The sequence below is a fragment of the Sorex fumeus genome, unplaced genomic scaffold (assembly GCF_029834395.1).
Source record: "Sorex fumeus unplaced genomic scaffold, SorFum_2.1 ptg000037l, whole genome shotgun sequence".
Lineage (NCBI taxonomy): Eukaryota > Metazoa > Chordata > Mammalia > Eulipotyphla > Soricidae > Sorex > Sorex fumeus.
Window position 1 is genome coordinate 62319154 of NW_026606094.1, and position 15141 is coordinate 62334294.

The window sequence follows — 15141 nt, forward strand, 5'->3', positions numbered from 1 at the left end:
ACACAAAAATTATATTTTATAATCTACGTACAAAGCAAATGCTTGTTAGATTAATATGGTCATCAAAAAACTGAATTTGGGCATCAAGGGTAAATCAGCCTTGAGACATAATCTATTGAAAATTGTATTTTACTAACTCCAGGTATGTGGGAAAATCATTTATGTTGTCAGCCTTCTTAATTTACTTATTTTTGGCTTTTAACACATGGGTGATGCTCAGGGCTTACTCCTAGCTCTATGCTTAGAGGTCACTCCTGGGAGTGCTCAAGGAACCATATATAATATCAGGGATCAAGCCAGGGTCAGCTGCATGAAAGGCAAGCACCTTAACACTTGGCCTTCTTTTTTCTACCACAACACAAAAGGGCAAGGTTATAACTGAATACATGCCTAAAATGTATTTTTTCTTTAATACTGATTTTTATTGATTTACTTTAGAGCTGTCCTTTGTTCTTATCTGATAAAAAAGTTAAAATCAACATTGCATCTATTAGGAAATTTAAAATTTTTGATTAACATTTCTGTTATATACTAAGTAAAAATTTTAAAAATTTTATTAGGACTATATAAATATACATATATGTTTAAAATGAGATTTTTTTTAAAAATTCAGTTTAACTATTTAAAGTATTGCTTTATATTTTCCCTTATACAAAAAAAATAACAGAAGTAGACTACTAATCTAGTTGATGTTCTAGTTTTTATTATCTAGAATTATTAAGATCTATACTAATTCCAAGTAATGTTTTGAGCTTGATTCACTTTTTATTGCAATGAGAAAATTAAGTATTTTCATTTAGCATAGCTAGTTTTTTTAGACATTATTCCTCAGTTTAAAAAACTTAAAAATAGAAGTGCTACATTTCCCCCTCTCCATCTCTGGAAACAAATTCTGTTTTATCTCCCACAGAAATGCAGAAATGTGCTGGGTCTTACTTCACAGCAGTCACAGTGTGCAACCTTCTCCTTTGCCTGCTCAAGGATTATGAATAGAATTGGGCTGCCCTTTCTTCCTGCTATAGTTCCCTGCATTTTTCAAAGGATTTTTCCAGTTTCATCTTATGTGGAAATGTTTTGTGCTACCTTTTCTTAATGTTCACTCGTGTTTACTGCAGGAAGAACTTCCAAGATGCACAAACCATTATCTGCATGATTTAAAATGCATCTTAACAACTTTTCCTTTCTTGAGCTATTCAAACAAGAACTGGCAATAGCCTTAAGTAGGTCTCAAGTTTCCTCCAAGTCCTCTTTTCATTTTTTTTTATTTAATGTCACAAACTCCCTTCTTCCCCTTAAAGAGAAATTGAAGGAAATAAAGTTTTAAGCCTCAATAATCTCAGATGTATGAGCATGGAAATATCCTAAAGATAATATAAGTGGCAACATAAATATTTTTGGACTAGACGTTATGCTTCCTCTTAAATAGAGAAATTTTTTTTCTTTGTTGTGGGAAAGAAGTCATAGATAAACACTCTTTTGCTGTTTTATAATGTGGGCCTTTCAAAATGTGCTTGAAATATAGTTTAGTTAAAAAATACTTGAATGGCTTTGTAAGTACCAAAGCCAGATGCTTTATAGATGAATAAACAGCACTTAACCTAACATTGCTTACACTTTAGTAATAATAATATTGCTAATCGTTATAAATATGCATCACATACATGCTGTCACAAGTGCTATGGTAACTAATTTAGATATATCACCTCAATTAATTGGCTTTTAGCACTGAAAGGACATAGCTCCACATGCCCTTTCTCAAACCTTTATACCTTCACGTCCTTTCTCAAAGTAGCATTTAAGACACTTCTGCCTACAATTGATAACATTACAATGATGGTTGCATGTATTGTCATATTTCTACATGTGCTTCTTTTTCACATAGTTATATTCAAATCTTCTTTAACATCATCTTTCAGCCTGGTGCTGGTGACACCCCTATTATGAACAGAGTAGGAATTTTATCTCTGGACATAAATGCTATGTTTTTAGAAAAAGATATTTCTATGTCTCCCTGAGGAGACTCACATATCTATTAGATCCCCACATATCAATGAGATGGAATTATATAATTGGAAGTCAACCTGTGAACATATACGGATAGTATGTCAATCTCATGGGTAGAAGATAGTGATGCTTGTGTGGCCCTGTCTTCCTTAACCAGGCAGAGTAGGGCTTGGGGTCAGCACCTTTAAGGCTGTTAGAACATGTTTAAGGAACTAGATCATCATGGCAAACTCAACTTATCAAAATTTTAAAGCAGCAGCCTATCTATATATGAAAGATTGTCTTTCCCACTTTTCCATTTGTCTTACTGAGGTCTCTGTCCATGAAAAAAATATTCAACTGACCCAGATGTATGTGTTAATGTCTGCATTTGGGTAATCCAAAATCAAGCATCAGCAACCTACACCTTCCAATCCTAACCATTTTTCAAGTCTCCTAGTGCTCTTGTTTGCTGAGAGTAAATAGACCAGGATTTGCTTGCTAGACTAACAGCAGCTCAGGTGTACTGTGAGCCCCTGGGTGTCTACTGTTCAGTCGGAGTGCCCCTGGTTGATGCTATCCAGACTATAGCTTGGCTCAGATAACCTAAGAGAAATCTAAAAATTTGCACAGTAAACTGATCCTTAATCAGTAAACTGATTGTAAAAATAGCCATTCATCTTTGGAAAGGGTTATCATAAATTACAGTGATCTACTAAAATATCTGTTGTTAAGTGCCTGATACCTTTTGCTATTTGATTAAGTCTGCATTAAACAAGTGTTTTTAACATTCTTTTAAATGTGGATTCACAGGGCTGGAGCAGTAGCACAGCGGGTAGGGTGTTTACCTTACACACGGCTGACCCGGGTTCGATTCCCAGCATCCCGTATGGTCCCCTGAGCACTGCCAACATTCCTGAGTGCATGAGCCAGGAACAACACCTGTGTATTGCCGGGTTTGACCCAAAAAGCAAAAGAAAAAGAAAAAGAAAAATGTAGGCTCACACACAAGTTCCTCCACATCAACCATGATTCCCAGTTATGCTCTGTTTACATTACTCAGCAATCTGGGCTGTCTTTTAGATTCTAATATTCTCCTGAAATGAAATTCTCCACCCAGTTGCAGGACATTTCCACAGCAACAAGTTCAACACGTAGAACTAAATGCGTATTCTCTAGAAGCAGTTAAACTCCTATCGGAAGGAGTGAGTGAGTTGGCTGGACTGAATTGCACATACCCAATTTCTCCTCCAAAATTCTTGGGGTTTTTGTAGGAGAGTTACAATAATGAGGTTCTGTGATCCCTCCTCAACAACTGTTTCTGAGTACCCACAATGAGCGGGACAAATGCTGTCCCTTACATTACCAAGACGGTGAATGTGGCACTGCTGTGTATCATTTAAACCATTCTACTTTTCATAACAAATTGCTGGGAGAAATATTATCAACTGATTAATGAGTAAGTTAATATTATCAACTGATTAATGATAATTTTTTTAAATTAGTTTATAGAACTAAATAACAGTTTTCACATATCATGTAAAAATGCCTTAATCTAAAAGAATGAATTTGCATTTACATACAACAAGAGGTAATTTTTCTTAAGATACGATTACGATTTTCTTCAAACTGGAATGTCATTGGATAGTTACCTCCTTCAAGCACACTCTCTCTAGATAAAGAATCCTACTTATTGTTTTATGTTATGGTTTTCTAGATACAAATTGAAATAATGGTTCTTATGGTAATAAATTATCTCCCCATTTTGCTTATATAGCTAATGCATTATTATCTCGATCTGTCCTATAGAATTATGAAAAATATATCATAGAATTTAGAGACAAACATATTGTAGTTATCAGTTTGCCTTTGAGTTATTCCAGACTCACTTAACTTTATTTATTTTGCACAAATTTGTAATAATTGTTCTCTATTTAAACTGTAACTGATTTAGCACACAGAAATAGAAAAAACACTATGTGCTATTTGTCTTCCTCTGGACTAGGAGCTGAAGCTAACTTCATGCTGAAAATCCATCCTCTCAAGAAATATCCCGTTGATCTTTATTATCTGGTTGATGTCTCAGCATCAATGCACAATAATATTGAAAAACTAAATTCAGTTGGAAATGATTTGTCAAGAAAAATGGCATTGCTTTCCCGTGACTTCCGCCTTGGATTTGGATCATATGTTGATAAAACAGTCTCACCATACATTAGCATCCACCCAGAGAGGATCCATAACCAATGCAGGTATCTAGTGTTATATGTGGATTTCATAATTCTAAGTGAGATTTTTTTTCTTATAAAATTTTACTTTTACTGATTATTGATGTATACATTTTTTCTTATTAAATAAGAAAGACAAATATTTGGAGAAAGGGTGTGTACCTGTCTTAAAACTTTTGAGATTATCTCTAGCTTGGACTCCTATTTCTTCAGCTATTATTGACTTCATTTTTAATCACAAAAATCATAGTAATACTAGTAGAGTTAAATAATCTCAGTAATCAAGCTACAATTGATAGGCCCCTGAAAAGAAACACATATATATATGTATCTATATGAATATATATATGTGTATTATTGAGTTAACATTGGTTTACAAGATTGTAAATGGTCATATATTTTAGGGGTATAATGTTACCTACCACACCCATGTCCCATGTCCTCTACCATGTACCAGCATCCCTCCACCACTGTCCATGGTGGACCCTTCTCTTCTACTCTACTCTGACATTGGCAACCTCAATTCTGTTGTCAGAACTATGGGAGTTTTTTATTCCATCTTTTCAGAGTGTTAAAAAGTTGTTGAAATTAGATGTATCTAGCTTATGTTGCAATACTACATCTGTTTTTCCCATAACTGTGTTGTGATTGTGTTTATAATTATGGTGCTTATGATGAAACTTCAAAGACAGCTCAGCTTGAACATGAAAAATAGGTCTAAAGATGAAACTACAGCTCTTTAAAAACTTCCTCTTTTGGGGGGGGCTTGAGTGATAGCATAGAGGGTAGGGTGTTTGCCTAGCACGAGACTGACCTGGGTTCAATTCCCAGCATCCCATATGGTCCCCTGAGCACTACCAAGAGTAATTCCTGATTGCAGAGCCAGGAGTAACCCCTGTGCATTGCCTGGTGTGACCTAAAACCTTTTTCTTATTTTGAAATTCTGGTTGTAAATGTATATGTCTTACCATAAAAGAAAACTATCTTTATTGGTTTTATTTTGAGTTTTTGTTTGGGGGCCACACCCAGCAGTGACCAGGATTTACTCCTGGCTCAAGGTCTGTTTACAACTTGAGCTAAGGGATCTAAGAGTCTCTGAGCTTATCAGGAGTGATGGACTTAGGTACTACATGTGATACCACAAATTGAACCTGGGTTGCCCATGTACAAAGCAAATGCCCTGTCTGCTGTACTGTCACTCTGCCCAAAGAACTGATCTATAAATTGAAGTTTTTCCACACAGTATTCTAATTCACCTATTGAACTTTCAGTAACAAATGGCTGTTTTGCTTACATAAAACCTTTCATTTTTATTTTAGCCACGACATAGCATAGTACAATTGAGAATAAATATTAACAACATTTATGAAGCACATAATTCCAGCCCGATTTAATTAATATGTTTAATTAATACATTGCTCATTTTATTTGGTACCACAGACTCAAATTTATAGAAACAGCTCTACTATCTGTTGTAGTAGAACAGAACATGCCTCTCCTGATGTTACATCCTATTTTCCCTGACTGTGGATATGCATGTAATTGAAGATTCTCACTTTCTGAATATCATAAAACTCCCAAAACAATTTTAATAAAGTTTATTTTATCAATAATTCCATATTATGATTCTCCTATTTTAAAACAGCTTAAAAATATTTAACAATAGTCTGTCACTATCACTGTCACTGCCCTCCCGTTGTTCATCGATTTGCTCCAGCGGGCCCAGCAACATCTCCAATGTGAGACTTGTTGTTACTGTGTTTGGCAGCAATGTCTCCATTGTGAGACTTGTTGTTACTGTGTTTGGCATATTGAATATATCATGGGTAGCTTGCCAGGCTTAGCCATGCAGTCGAGATACTCTCGGTAGCTTGCCGGGCTCTCCAAGAGAGGCGGAGGAATCGAACTCGGGTTGGCAATGTTGGCTGTCTGCAACGCAAGCGCCCTACCCGCTGTGCTATCGCTCCAGCCCTACTACTTTAAATATCTCATTTCCAAAAAATAATTTTGAGATCTGTCTCTTGGTTACATGTGATAGAACATCAACGACAATTCTAACCTCCTCTTAGAAATTCATAGTGCAGTTTGATATATTAAACCCCATCTGTGATTTATATTAAAGAAACATGTGTAACCATCCTAATTTATTGAATACCATATCATTCTTTCTATATTTCCTGCAAAGAAACATTTACCAATATCATCTTTTCTCTAATTTTATAACATACAGTTTTACTTTCTTTAATAAGACTTAAGTGGCAAAAAGAACCCAAAGGACTCCTTTCTTATCAACAATATAGTTTTACAATGAGTAGTACTTTAGACGGTTGAAAGAATGAAATGTAAATTTCTGTACTTTTTTCCAATTTAGTGACTACAATTTAGACTGTATGCCTCCCCATGGATACATTCATGTGCTGTCTTTAACGGAGAACATCACGGAATTTGAAAAAGCTGTTCACAGACAAAAGATTTCAGGAAACATAGATACACCAGAGGGAGGTTTTGACGCCATGCTGCAGGCAGCTGTTTGCGAGGTAATAAGTTTCACATTATTAAATGTTTCTTCATATGCGGAAATGCCCAAGAATTCAGAATTTATTTTATCCTAGATTTAATGAATGAATATACTACACTGTAGCACTGTCCTCCCATTGTTCATCGATTTGCTGGAGCAGACACCAGTAACGTCTCCATTGTGAGACTTGTTGTTACTGTTTTTGGCATATTGAGTACATCACGGATGGCTTGCCAGCTTTGCCGTGTGGGCGGGATACTCTCGGTAGCTTGCTAGGCTCTCCGAGAGGGGTGCAGGAAATTAATATACAGTATAAAAATATGTATGTTTCCAATCTTTTATTCAGCACCAATGTTCTTCATTTGTTATGTGTTTAGGGCATAGAGTCTAAACTGGGAAAGGGCTATAAGCAGGAAAAGATATAAGGGAGAAAATAACTTCTTTCCAAAGACTCTCTCTTTTTACTCACCATTCTCCAAGTATGAACCAAATATAGCAGTTGCCTTACTCACATCAAGTTGGGTACTGTGCATTTTGTAAACCTGACTTGTTCATCTTCCAGGAGAACAAGAAATCTCTGGTCAGGACATAGCATAATAAAATTGAGAAAGGATAAATGTTAATTTCATTTATGAAGCAGTATTATATTTATGTTCATAATTATAGCCTGATTCAATCTTTGTTAAACATAACACTTACTTGAGATAAACAGATCTCTTACTGATCAATGTCTAATTCCATGTTTATTTTAAGAGTCATATTGGATGGCGAAAAGAAGCTAAACGACTGCTTTTGGTGATGACTGACCAGACATCTCATCTTGCACTTGATAGCAAATTGGCAGGCATAGTGGTGCCAAATGACGGCAACTGCCATCTGAAAAACAATGTCTATGTGAGATCAACAAGCATGGTAATGTAGCATGCCTCTTGGTGATTATGTCTCTTGTTTGAAGTCGAAGTTTCAATTGGAAATTCACTTATACCAAGAATTACCTAAAGGAGAGGTTCTAGGGGATAGCTCTAAATTGCCTTTCTTGCAGGCAGTGTATATGAGTTCTATTTCTGGCGTTACATGTGCCAAGTACAGTCCCAACATCTCTGCAGTTTGGAATTTCCAGTACTGCAAAAATGTGCAGTCTCTTGTCTGTCAGGTGTGTCTGCGAAGTCAAAGTGAAGTGCGGGAACCCCCTGGTGAGCACTGCCAGTAAAGATGTGAGAGCACTGCAAATGGAAGTGTGCATGACTCCTGGTGAGCATGTATGTGGTCACCACAGCAACCCTCAGTGAGAACCACAACCAGATGTGATCCCTAGCAAGTATCAGAACCAGTGAGTGAGCACCTTAACCAAGCATATGTGATTACTGGGTACCACAGCAATAAAGGGAAGGAAAAGGAAGAGGGAAGAGTGCCTAAAGGAGTGTGTTAGGATAAGCCAATGGAAAGAATAATGGGACAATGTAATCTATAAATTCTGGCCAATAAAATACGAGGTTAGAGTACTTTGGAAACAGTAGCTGATTCTCTGATGTGCTACAAATCACTATTACTTATGAAAATAAGGGATTAATTGTGAAAATAAAAGGAGTCAGAGATATAGCTCAAGTGGTAGATCATGTGTTCAGCATGTGTGAGACCCTAAGTTTGATCCTCAGCATTGACTGGCCCTTAAGCACCATCAGGTCAGATTCCAGTTTAAAAAAGTTGTAAGACTTTACTTTTTATGCAAACTGAAGAACCTTAAAAGGAATATATATATATATGTGTATGTATATACACACATATATATACATGTCCATATATATAGAATGTGTAATATATTTAGAATGTGTAATATATATACATATATATTTTTCCTTTATAAAAATTAACTGGCTTTTCAGTTTTCATAAGAAACATTCATTTGCCTAAAAGAATCCTCACAGACACAAGCAGAATCTAGAGATTGGAAAATAAAGAAGTAAAACAAGATATGCTTTAATTATTTTGCACCTCACTCTTTCCCTCTGAAGTTTTTCTATGTTTCTATTAAAAAATGGGGGGCTTCCTTTTTTTTTTAATTGGTGAATATATGATTGCCTCTCAAGGATTAGTTTAAGCTCTGAATTGTGTTTTTAAATATGATATCCTAGACTCACATGTTTCCCAACATTAGCTAATTCTACATGTGAAAAAATCAACTGCACAAAACTTTTCTTCCTGTCATTGACACCTTTACATGTTTACACAAATACTAGAACAACTTCTAAACTTTCTTAGACCTTAAGTCTTTAATATCTAAGAAAATTTTATATGATGTCCCAGATCTAAACAAGCCAACAAATCCTAAGTAATTAGGCTCAAATAGCTAAACTGTTATTAGTAAATAGTTTACTAGTGGGAACTTCCCAAACCTGGAGATCATATTAGAAATTATCACCCTTATTTCCTATTCCACATTGATTTTCATGTTGCCTTGCTCTTCAAAGACACAGTGCCATCTATAATAACAGTGTTAATATATTAAATATCAACTACCTCTAGTATATGGGTACTCAAGAGATGCCAGGTATTATTGTGTTACCTTGATAATTTAAGATTATTTAAAAAATTCGGGGCTGCTGAATGCATTATGATGCTGCAACACACCTCACTCACAGTTTGGGAACTGTAATGTTAGAATCACATGAATTTTTGGATGAATTTGTATTGTTCCCGAGTAAAATTAAAGTAGTTTTAAATTTAGTTAATCTGAACTACCCTTACAGATTTACTGAAATTATAGAACAATATTAGCAAATGAAACCTGTCCAGCCATTTGTTAAAGTAGTCTTTTAAAAGTAGTCTCAAGATGTAAAGATTTTAAAAGTAACTGGAATTTGGATTTAAATTTTGGGAATTTAGAGTAATTGCACTAATGTATTTTTCTTTACTAATTCTGTTCACTGGGTCACAGTCTACTTTAGAATACCCAGCCAGTTCAATTTAGTCATTTCTTATCTTCCCTTCTTTGTATGTAACCTCTTTAGTCTCAGATGGGGCTCTAATTTATTTACTAGGGAGTGGGAGAGAAGACAAGAGGAACTAATCTACTGTGACACAATGTGAAGCTTTTTTCAAAGAATCACATTATTCTCAAATTGCCTTGCATTAGTTTTTGAAGTATTGCCAAAACATTGAAGTCATCTCTTCATAATTGTCTTTGTTGCTTATCTAGGAAGGATTTTTGAAGGCCACAAAATTCACTCATAATTTTAAATGTATATGCATGCCCTATAATCTTAAAGAAATAAACTATAATTCTTGGGGAATTTTATGCAGTGTTTGGGATCATACAATATCAGGAACTTGGACAACCTTGCATGAAATTAATTTGCCTTCTAGAACACTGTTCCACCTACTTGAAAAGATAAGCCTTCAATGTCACTGATGTATATTAAGTAAACCACGTAGCAGTCTGTTTATTAATACCTTAGAATAATACTTTTGTTTTTTCTAGGTCTTCATTTTTAAGGAAACCTCTTCCTAAGAATGGTTCTGTTAATTTTAGGGACAGTGACATTTGACATTAGAAACTGCAACTTTTATGTTGACCTCTTGACCGTGTATTTAAGTAAACAAGGTGTACTCTACTCTAAAACTCCTATTTCTAAGGCTATCTTATTTGTTTGTTTGTTTGTTTGGGGTGGGGTCACATCCAGCTATGCTCAGGGCTTACTGACTCTGCTCCTAGGACCTTCTAGGGTACAGGGGATCAAACCTAGGTTGGACACACAAAGGATACATGCAAGACAAGTACCCTGCCCTGCTATACTCTCTCTGATCCTTCAAAGGCTATCTTGAACTTGACCTCAATAATTTGCCTATTTATCATTTGAACATGACTCTCAGCATTTACCTAATTATCCTTTAAAATGCTCTTTGCTCTTTATGGTTTCTGTTTTGGCCATTGTAGATGGATTTTTAGAGGATATACATTAAATAAGTAATGAAAATACTGCATCCCTGGCTTTATCTCCAGCTGTCAACACCAGTAATGCTAAATGGTTTGTGAGCTTCTTGGCTCAAGATTCAGGTTCTTTTATTTAAAAGGAAATGATGATGAAAGTCTAACATCTAGGCGCTTTGCCTTCTGCATTAGTCCACTTTCTCTTGAACACATCACCATTTCTTTCTCTTTCTCTCCCCCTCCTTGTATTACCTAAATAAAAATGTATATATATATTTTTTATTTTAAAAGAGGCTGCAGCCTAAATTACATGGGACAGAGTTTGCTTTTCTCCATAGCTCTTTTCAGTGTGAACTCCATAACAATAACTACCCTTCAAAAATACTAATTAATTGTAATCACCATAACACTATATGGAGCAGCATTTCTCAACTGGGCAGGGGCTGGTGATGCCACAGGTGAAAATCATGTAAATGGGCATTATGACACGAGACCAAGGAGCTAACTAATAGGACAGAAGAACTACAGGAAAGAAGCATTTTAAAATGACCTTCATAATCTCCACTTCGGCCATTAGAGATAGGGTTTGAAAGATGTAAGTTAAATAAGTAATGAAAACTCTGTTCAACTTGTCTCTGTCAATAATCTTAATATTAAATGGTATGTGAATTTCTTGGCACAGACAAAATTCATGTAAGCGAACCGGTGACCTAAGAGTAAGTAGGATTCAGTAGACTAGGAGAACCATAGGAAGGAAGCAAAACCAGAAAAAGATTAAGAACCATAGAATCTGGTACCAGATTTCTCTTTGCAACTCTGTTTGGGATTCATAAACATATATCCTATATAAAAAAGAAAAACAGGGTAGAAGGTGGTAATAAATTGATTAAGATCAAGAAAAAGTGGCAGAGCTGGACCAAAGTTCAGTTCATTCATAAAAAAAAAAACAAAAAACAACTACATATAAATCTTATACATAATATGTTTCACTTTTTTCAAAGATAGTAAACAGAGATAAAATAAAGAAGTTCTTGGTATAATTTTTACTCTTTCTGGTTTGCATTCTTAGTTATGAAAAAAATAAACAAGTGAGTTACCTCAGCAAACTAGCAATACATAACTAAAATTAATTCGTATTGATTCATTGTTACATTTCTATATAGGCAGTTGGCAAATGATTTTAAGCCACTGAATAAATTATATTTCCATTGGTTTTTTTCCCCATTTGGTTTGCTTATTTTTGAGCTATGCCCAGCAATCTCAAAAGTTACTCCAGGTAGTGTTCTAGGGAAAAAAAACAGTGCCAAGATTTGAATCTAGCTGTCCCGCTTGCAAAGTATGCAACTAGATCATTGAGCAATATCTGTAGCCTCAATGTCAAATATTTGGAAGAAGGCTGAAGTGATGGTACACTGGCTTGCACACAGTAAACCTGGGTTCTATTCCTTGCATTCCCAATTGGTCCATGGAGCTCTGCCAGGAGTGATCAGCCAGGAGTAAGCCCTGAGCACCACTGTGCATTGCCCCCAAACCAAACAAACTGAAAGAAATATTTGGAAGCAGTACACAGTCATACAATAAGCCTTAATTAGTAAGATTGTCAAGTATCGCTATGAATTCAGTCCTACATGGAGTGATTCAAATAGGTAAGATCCTACCACACTCCCAATTACTTTGATTAGCTTAGGTTTAGCATTTCTTATTCTGTTCAGCCTTTTGTGTGAGCTTTAAGATTCTTTTTTAATCCTATTATAAAACTTAGAATTCCATGACTGCTAGATTCACACTTACTTTTCCCTCTTCTGCAACCTCATTTGACTAGGCCAGCAACTGAATTGATTAGTATCTTAGAGGACTGAAACTGAATTACAGGAGGCATAATAGGCCTTACTTAAGCATTTTCCTTCCACATCAGTAAAAACAGTCTATCTCTGACTTCTTATGCAACTTTCTTACTATTTCTTTATTTAGTCACTTATGAAGTTTTATTTTAGTTATGGATCTTATGTTATATTACGTCATAACTCTTTTCCTTAGAACTGCAGTAAAAGAATGAGGGCTAGAGAAGATACTTTATAGATATGTAATTTTGCTGCCTAAGTTAATAAACTTACTTTCATTTTTTGGGGGGAGGGGGAGAGAGTTTTCCACATCTGGAGATGCTCAGGGCTTACTGCTTACTCCTGACTCTTCTCTCAGGGATTTCTCCTGGTGGGATTTAGAGTATATATGTGGTGCTGGGGATTGAACCAACATTGACTGTAAGACCATATATGCTATACTATATCTCTGGTCACAACTTACACTATTATTATACTTATTTGTGTTCCTTTTTCTTCTGAAACCTATCTCTGATATTTTCAAAGTCTGGGAGATGAGAAATGAATGTATATTCATTTAAAAAAACAATTAAAATCTTTTAGTAGAAACTTGTTTTTGTTGCTCTGTGACTAAGAAATAATATAACTTCAGAGAATGTTAAATGTTCCCTTATCTCATCTTGTCTCAGACAATGTCACTGTCCTCCCTATTCATTGATTTGCTCAAGCAGACCCAGTAACCTCAATTTTTGAGACTTGTTGTTACTATGTTTTGGCATATTGAATACGTCTCGGTAGCTTGCTGGGCTCTCCAAGAGGGGTGGAGGAATTGAACCCAGCTCGGCCAGTCTGGCTGCGTGCAAGTCCTACTGCTGTTAATTCAATGAGCAGTTATTTTGTGCTGGGCATTGTTCTGAGTATGTTGGTTCTGCTATCTCATGCAGTCTTCATTACAAGCCCTGCTGTAGATGAAGTCAGAGATTAGTCATTTGATTATTTAAAATCACAGAGTAACTACAAAGCAGGTCAAGAGCTACAACTTCACTTCCTAATGAATCTATCAGTGTCCTTCAAATTGATGTCTCAGTTTAGTAACACAGAATCTGAATTATGCAAGCTGCCAGTCTTCAGATTCCTTAGTTCACTAAATTTCCATCATACTTATCTATCATGGATATGGGAGAGAGTGAGTATTTTGCCCAATGTACTGGCTTCTTCAATATCTATTTTTTCCTCTATACCAGTTTTCACACTTAGTATTTGCAGCCTTTTCAGAAAACCAGCAAATATAAATGCTTTTGATGAAAGTGAATTGGGGACCACATTTTTATGGGGGGGTGTGAGTTTTAAATTGTTTTTAAATATTCAACTTCAGTGATTCTTCCCAAAATAATTATTCTTCTAGCTACTTTAAGAACTGGAAAAGATATATTTCTTAAACCTAAGTTTATTTAGTATTCCCAATTATTTACTATACTGAATTCTAGATATTAAAAAAAAATACAGTAACACCAAATCTGTACCCTTTGTCAGAGCCTAAGACTTGACTGCTTAATAGCTATTAAAAGTCAATTGTGAGTATGCCAAAACGTTATCTTAGAGGGGAAAAAGTATTTTTATTTAATCCTATGGAAATGATGAATCTGTAATTATGAAAGAACAGTGACTTAGTGGCCAGAGAGATAGCACAGGGGTTAAAGCAAGCACTTGCTTCCCATGCAGCCAACCTGGGTTTGATCCCTGGAACTGAATATGTCTCCAGAGCACTGCCAGGAGCGATCCCTGAGCGCAGTCAGGAGTTCAGCCCAGTGCACAGCCAGGAGTGCTCCCAGCCAAAAAACAAGAACAAAAAAAATCAGCAATTCTAATACAGTCAAACTAAAGCATATAATAATTCTTACAGTTGTTTTTGCTCACCTTAACACTGCATAAAAATATATCTTCTAAAATTAATTAAAGAGATACAGTCACTTCAGGGTGTTAGCACTTGGGGGTTTTGTGAATATGGCAATCGGTAATTGAAAGAAACGATTATTCAAGTAGCCTTTTAAGTTCATGTTCAGTTTTTATATTAAATGTTGTTATAGAGTTTAAACTAAAAAAGTGCTTGCTTTCAGTTTACTGTTCTCTGAACTGTTCAGCTGTAAATGTTGTAAGAATAATGGCTTCAATAAGAACTTTAAAATAGAACTCTTTCTAATGCTTTTCACACTCACAGAAAAGTAACTAGAAAATGATGCCTATAAACAATATTTCACCTTTTTTCTTTTTAATTGAAAGCAAAAGTTGCACCCAGAAACACCAGGGTCAGTCTCTTAGTAGTCTAAAAACGTTTTTCTGATGGTTCAGAAATGATGAAAAACAGTGCACTGCAAAAGTAGTGCAGTCATAAACAGAATTTGGTGTAAATATTTACAAACTAGAGTGTTCCCATTAAATTATAGCTCTTGGTTAAATCATTTTAAGCAGAAAGCATTTTATTTCCACTCTAATTGAAAACCTCACAAAATTTATTTGTCTGTGTCCCGGACTTTTAAGTAACTAGAATCTCTGATTCACATTGATAGGGATCCATAATGGAAAGTCATAAATGAAGCAAGTCAAACAAGCATATGCTAGAGCCAACATCTAGCCTGCAGAAAAAGTCTCCAAATGTCTTCGTTA

The 15141-nt window shown here is 35.3% G+C and overlaps 1 protein-coding gene across 1 annotated transcript in view; it reads left to right on the forward strand.

Annotated features, from left to right (window-relative positions):
- Positions 1 to 15141, forward strand: part of ITGB8 (integrin subunit beta 8) — a 100850-nt gene that overhangs the window by 49749 nt on the left and 35960 nt on the right. Inside the window, exons 4-6 of the mRNA XM_056117986.1 lie at positions 3989 to 4235; positions 6583 to 6748; positions 7483 to 7641. Of these exons, the coding sequence (XP_055973961.1) occupies positions 3989 to 4235; positions 6583 to 6748; positions 7483 to 7641 (572 nt within the window). The remainder of the gene's footprint in view (positions 1 to 3988; positions 4236 to 6582; positions 6749 to 7482; positions 7642 to 15141) is intronic.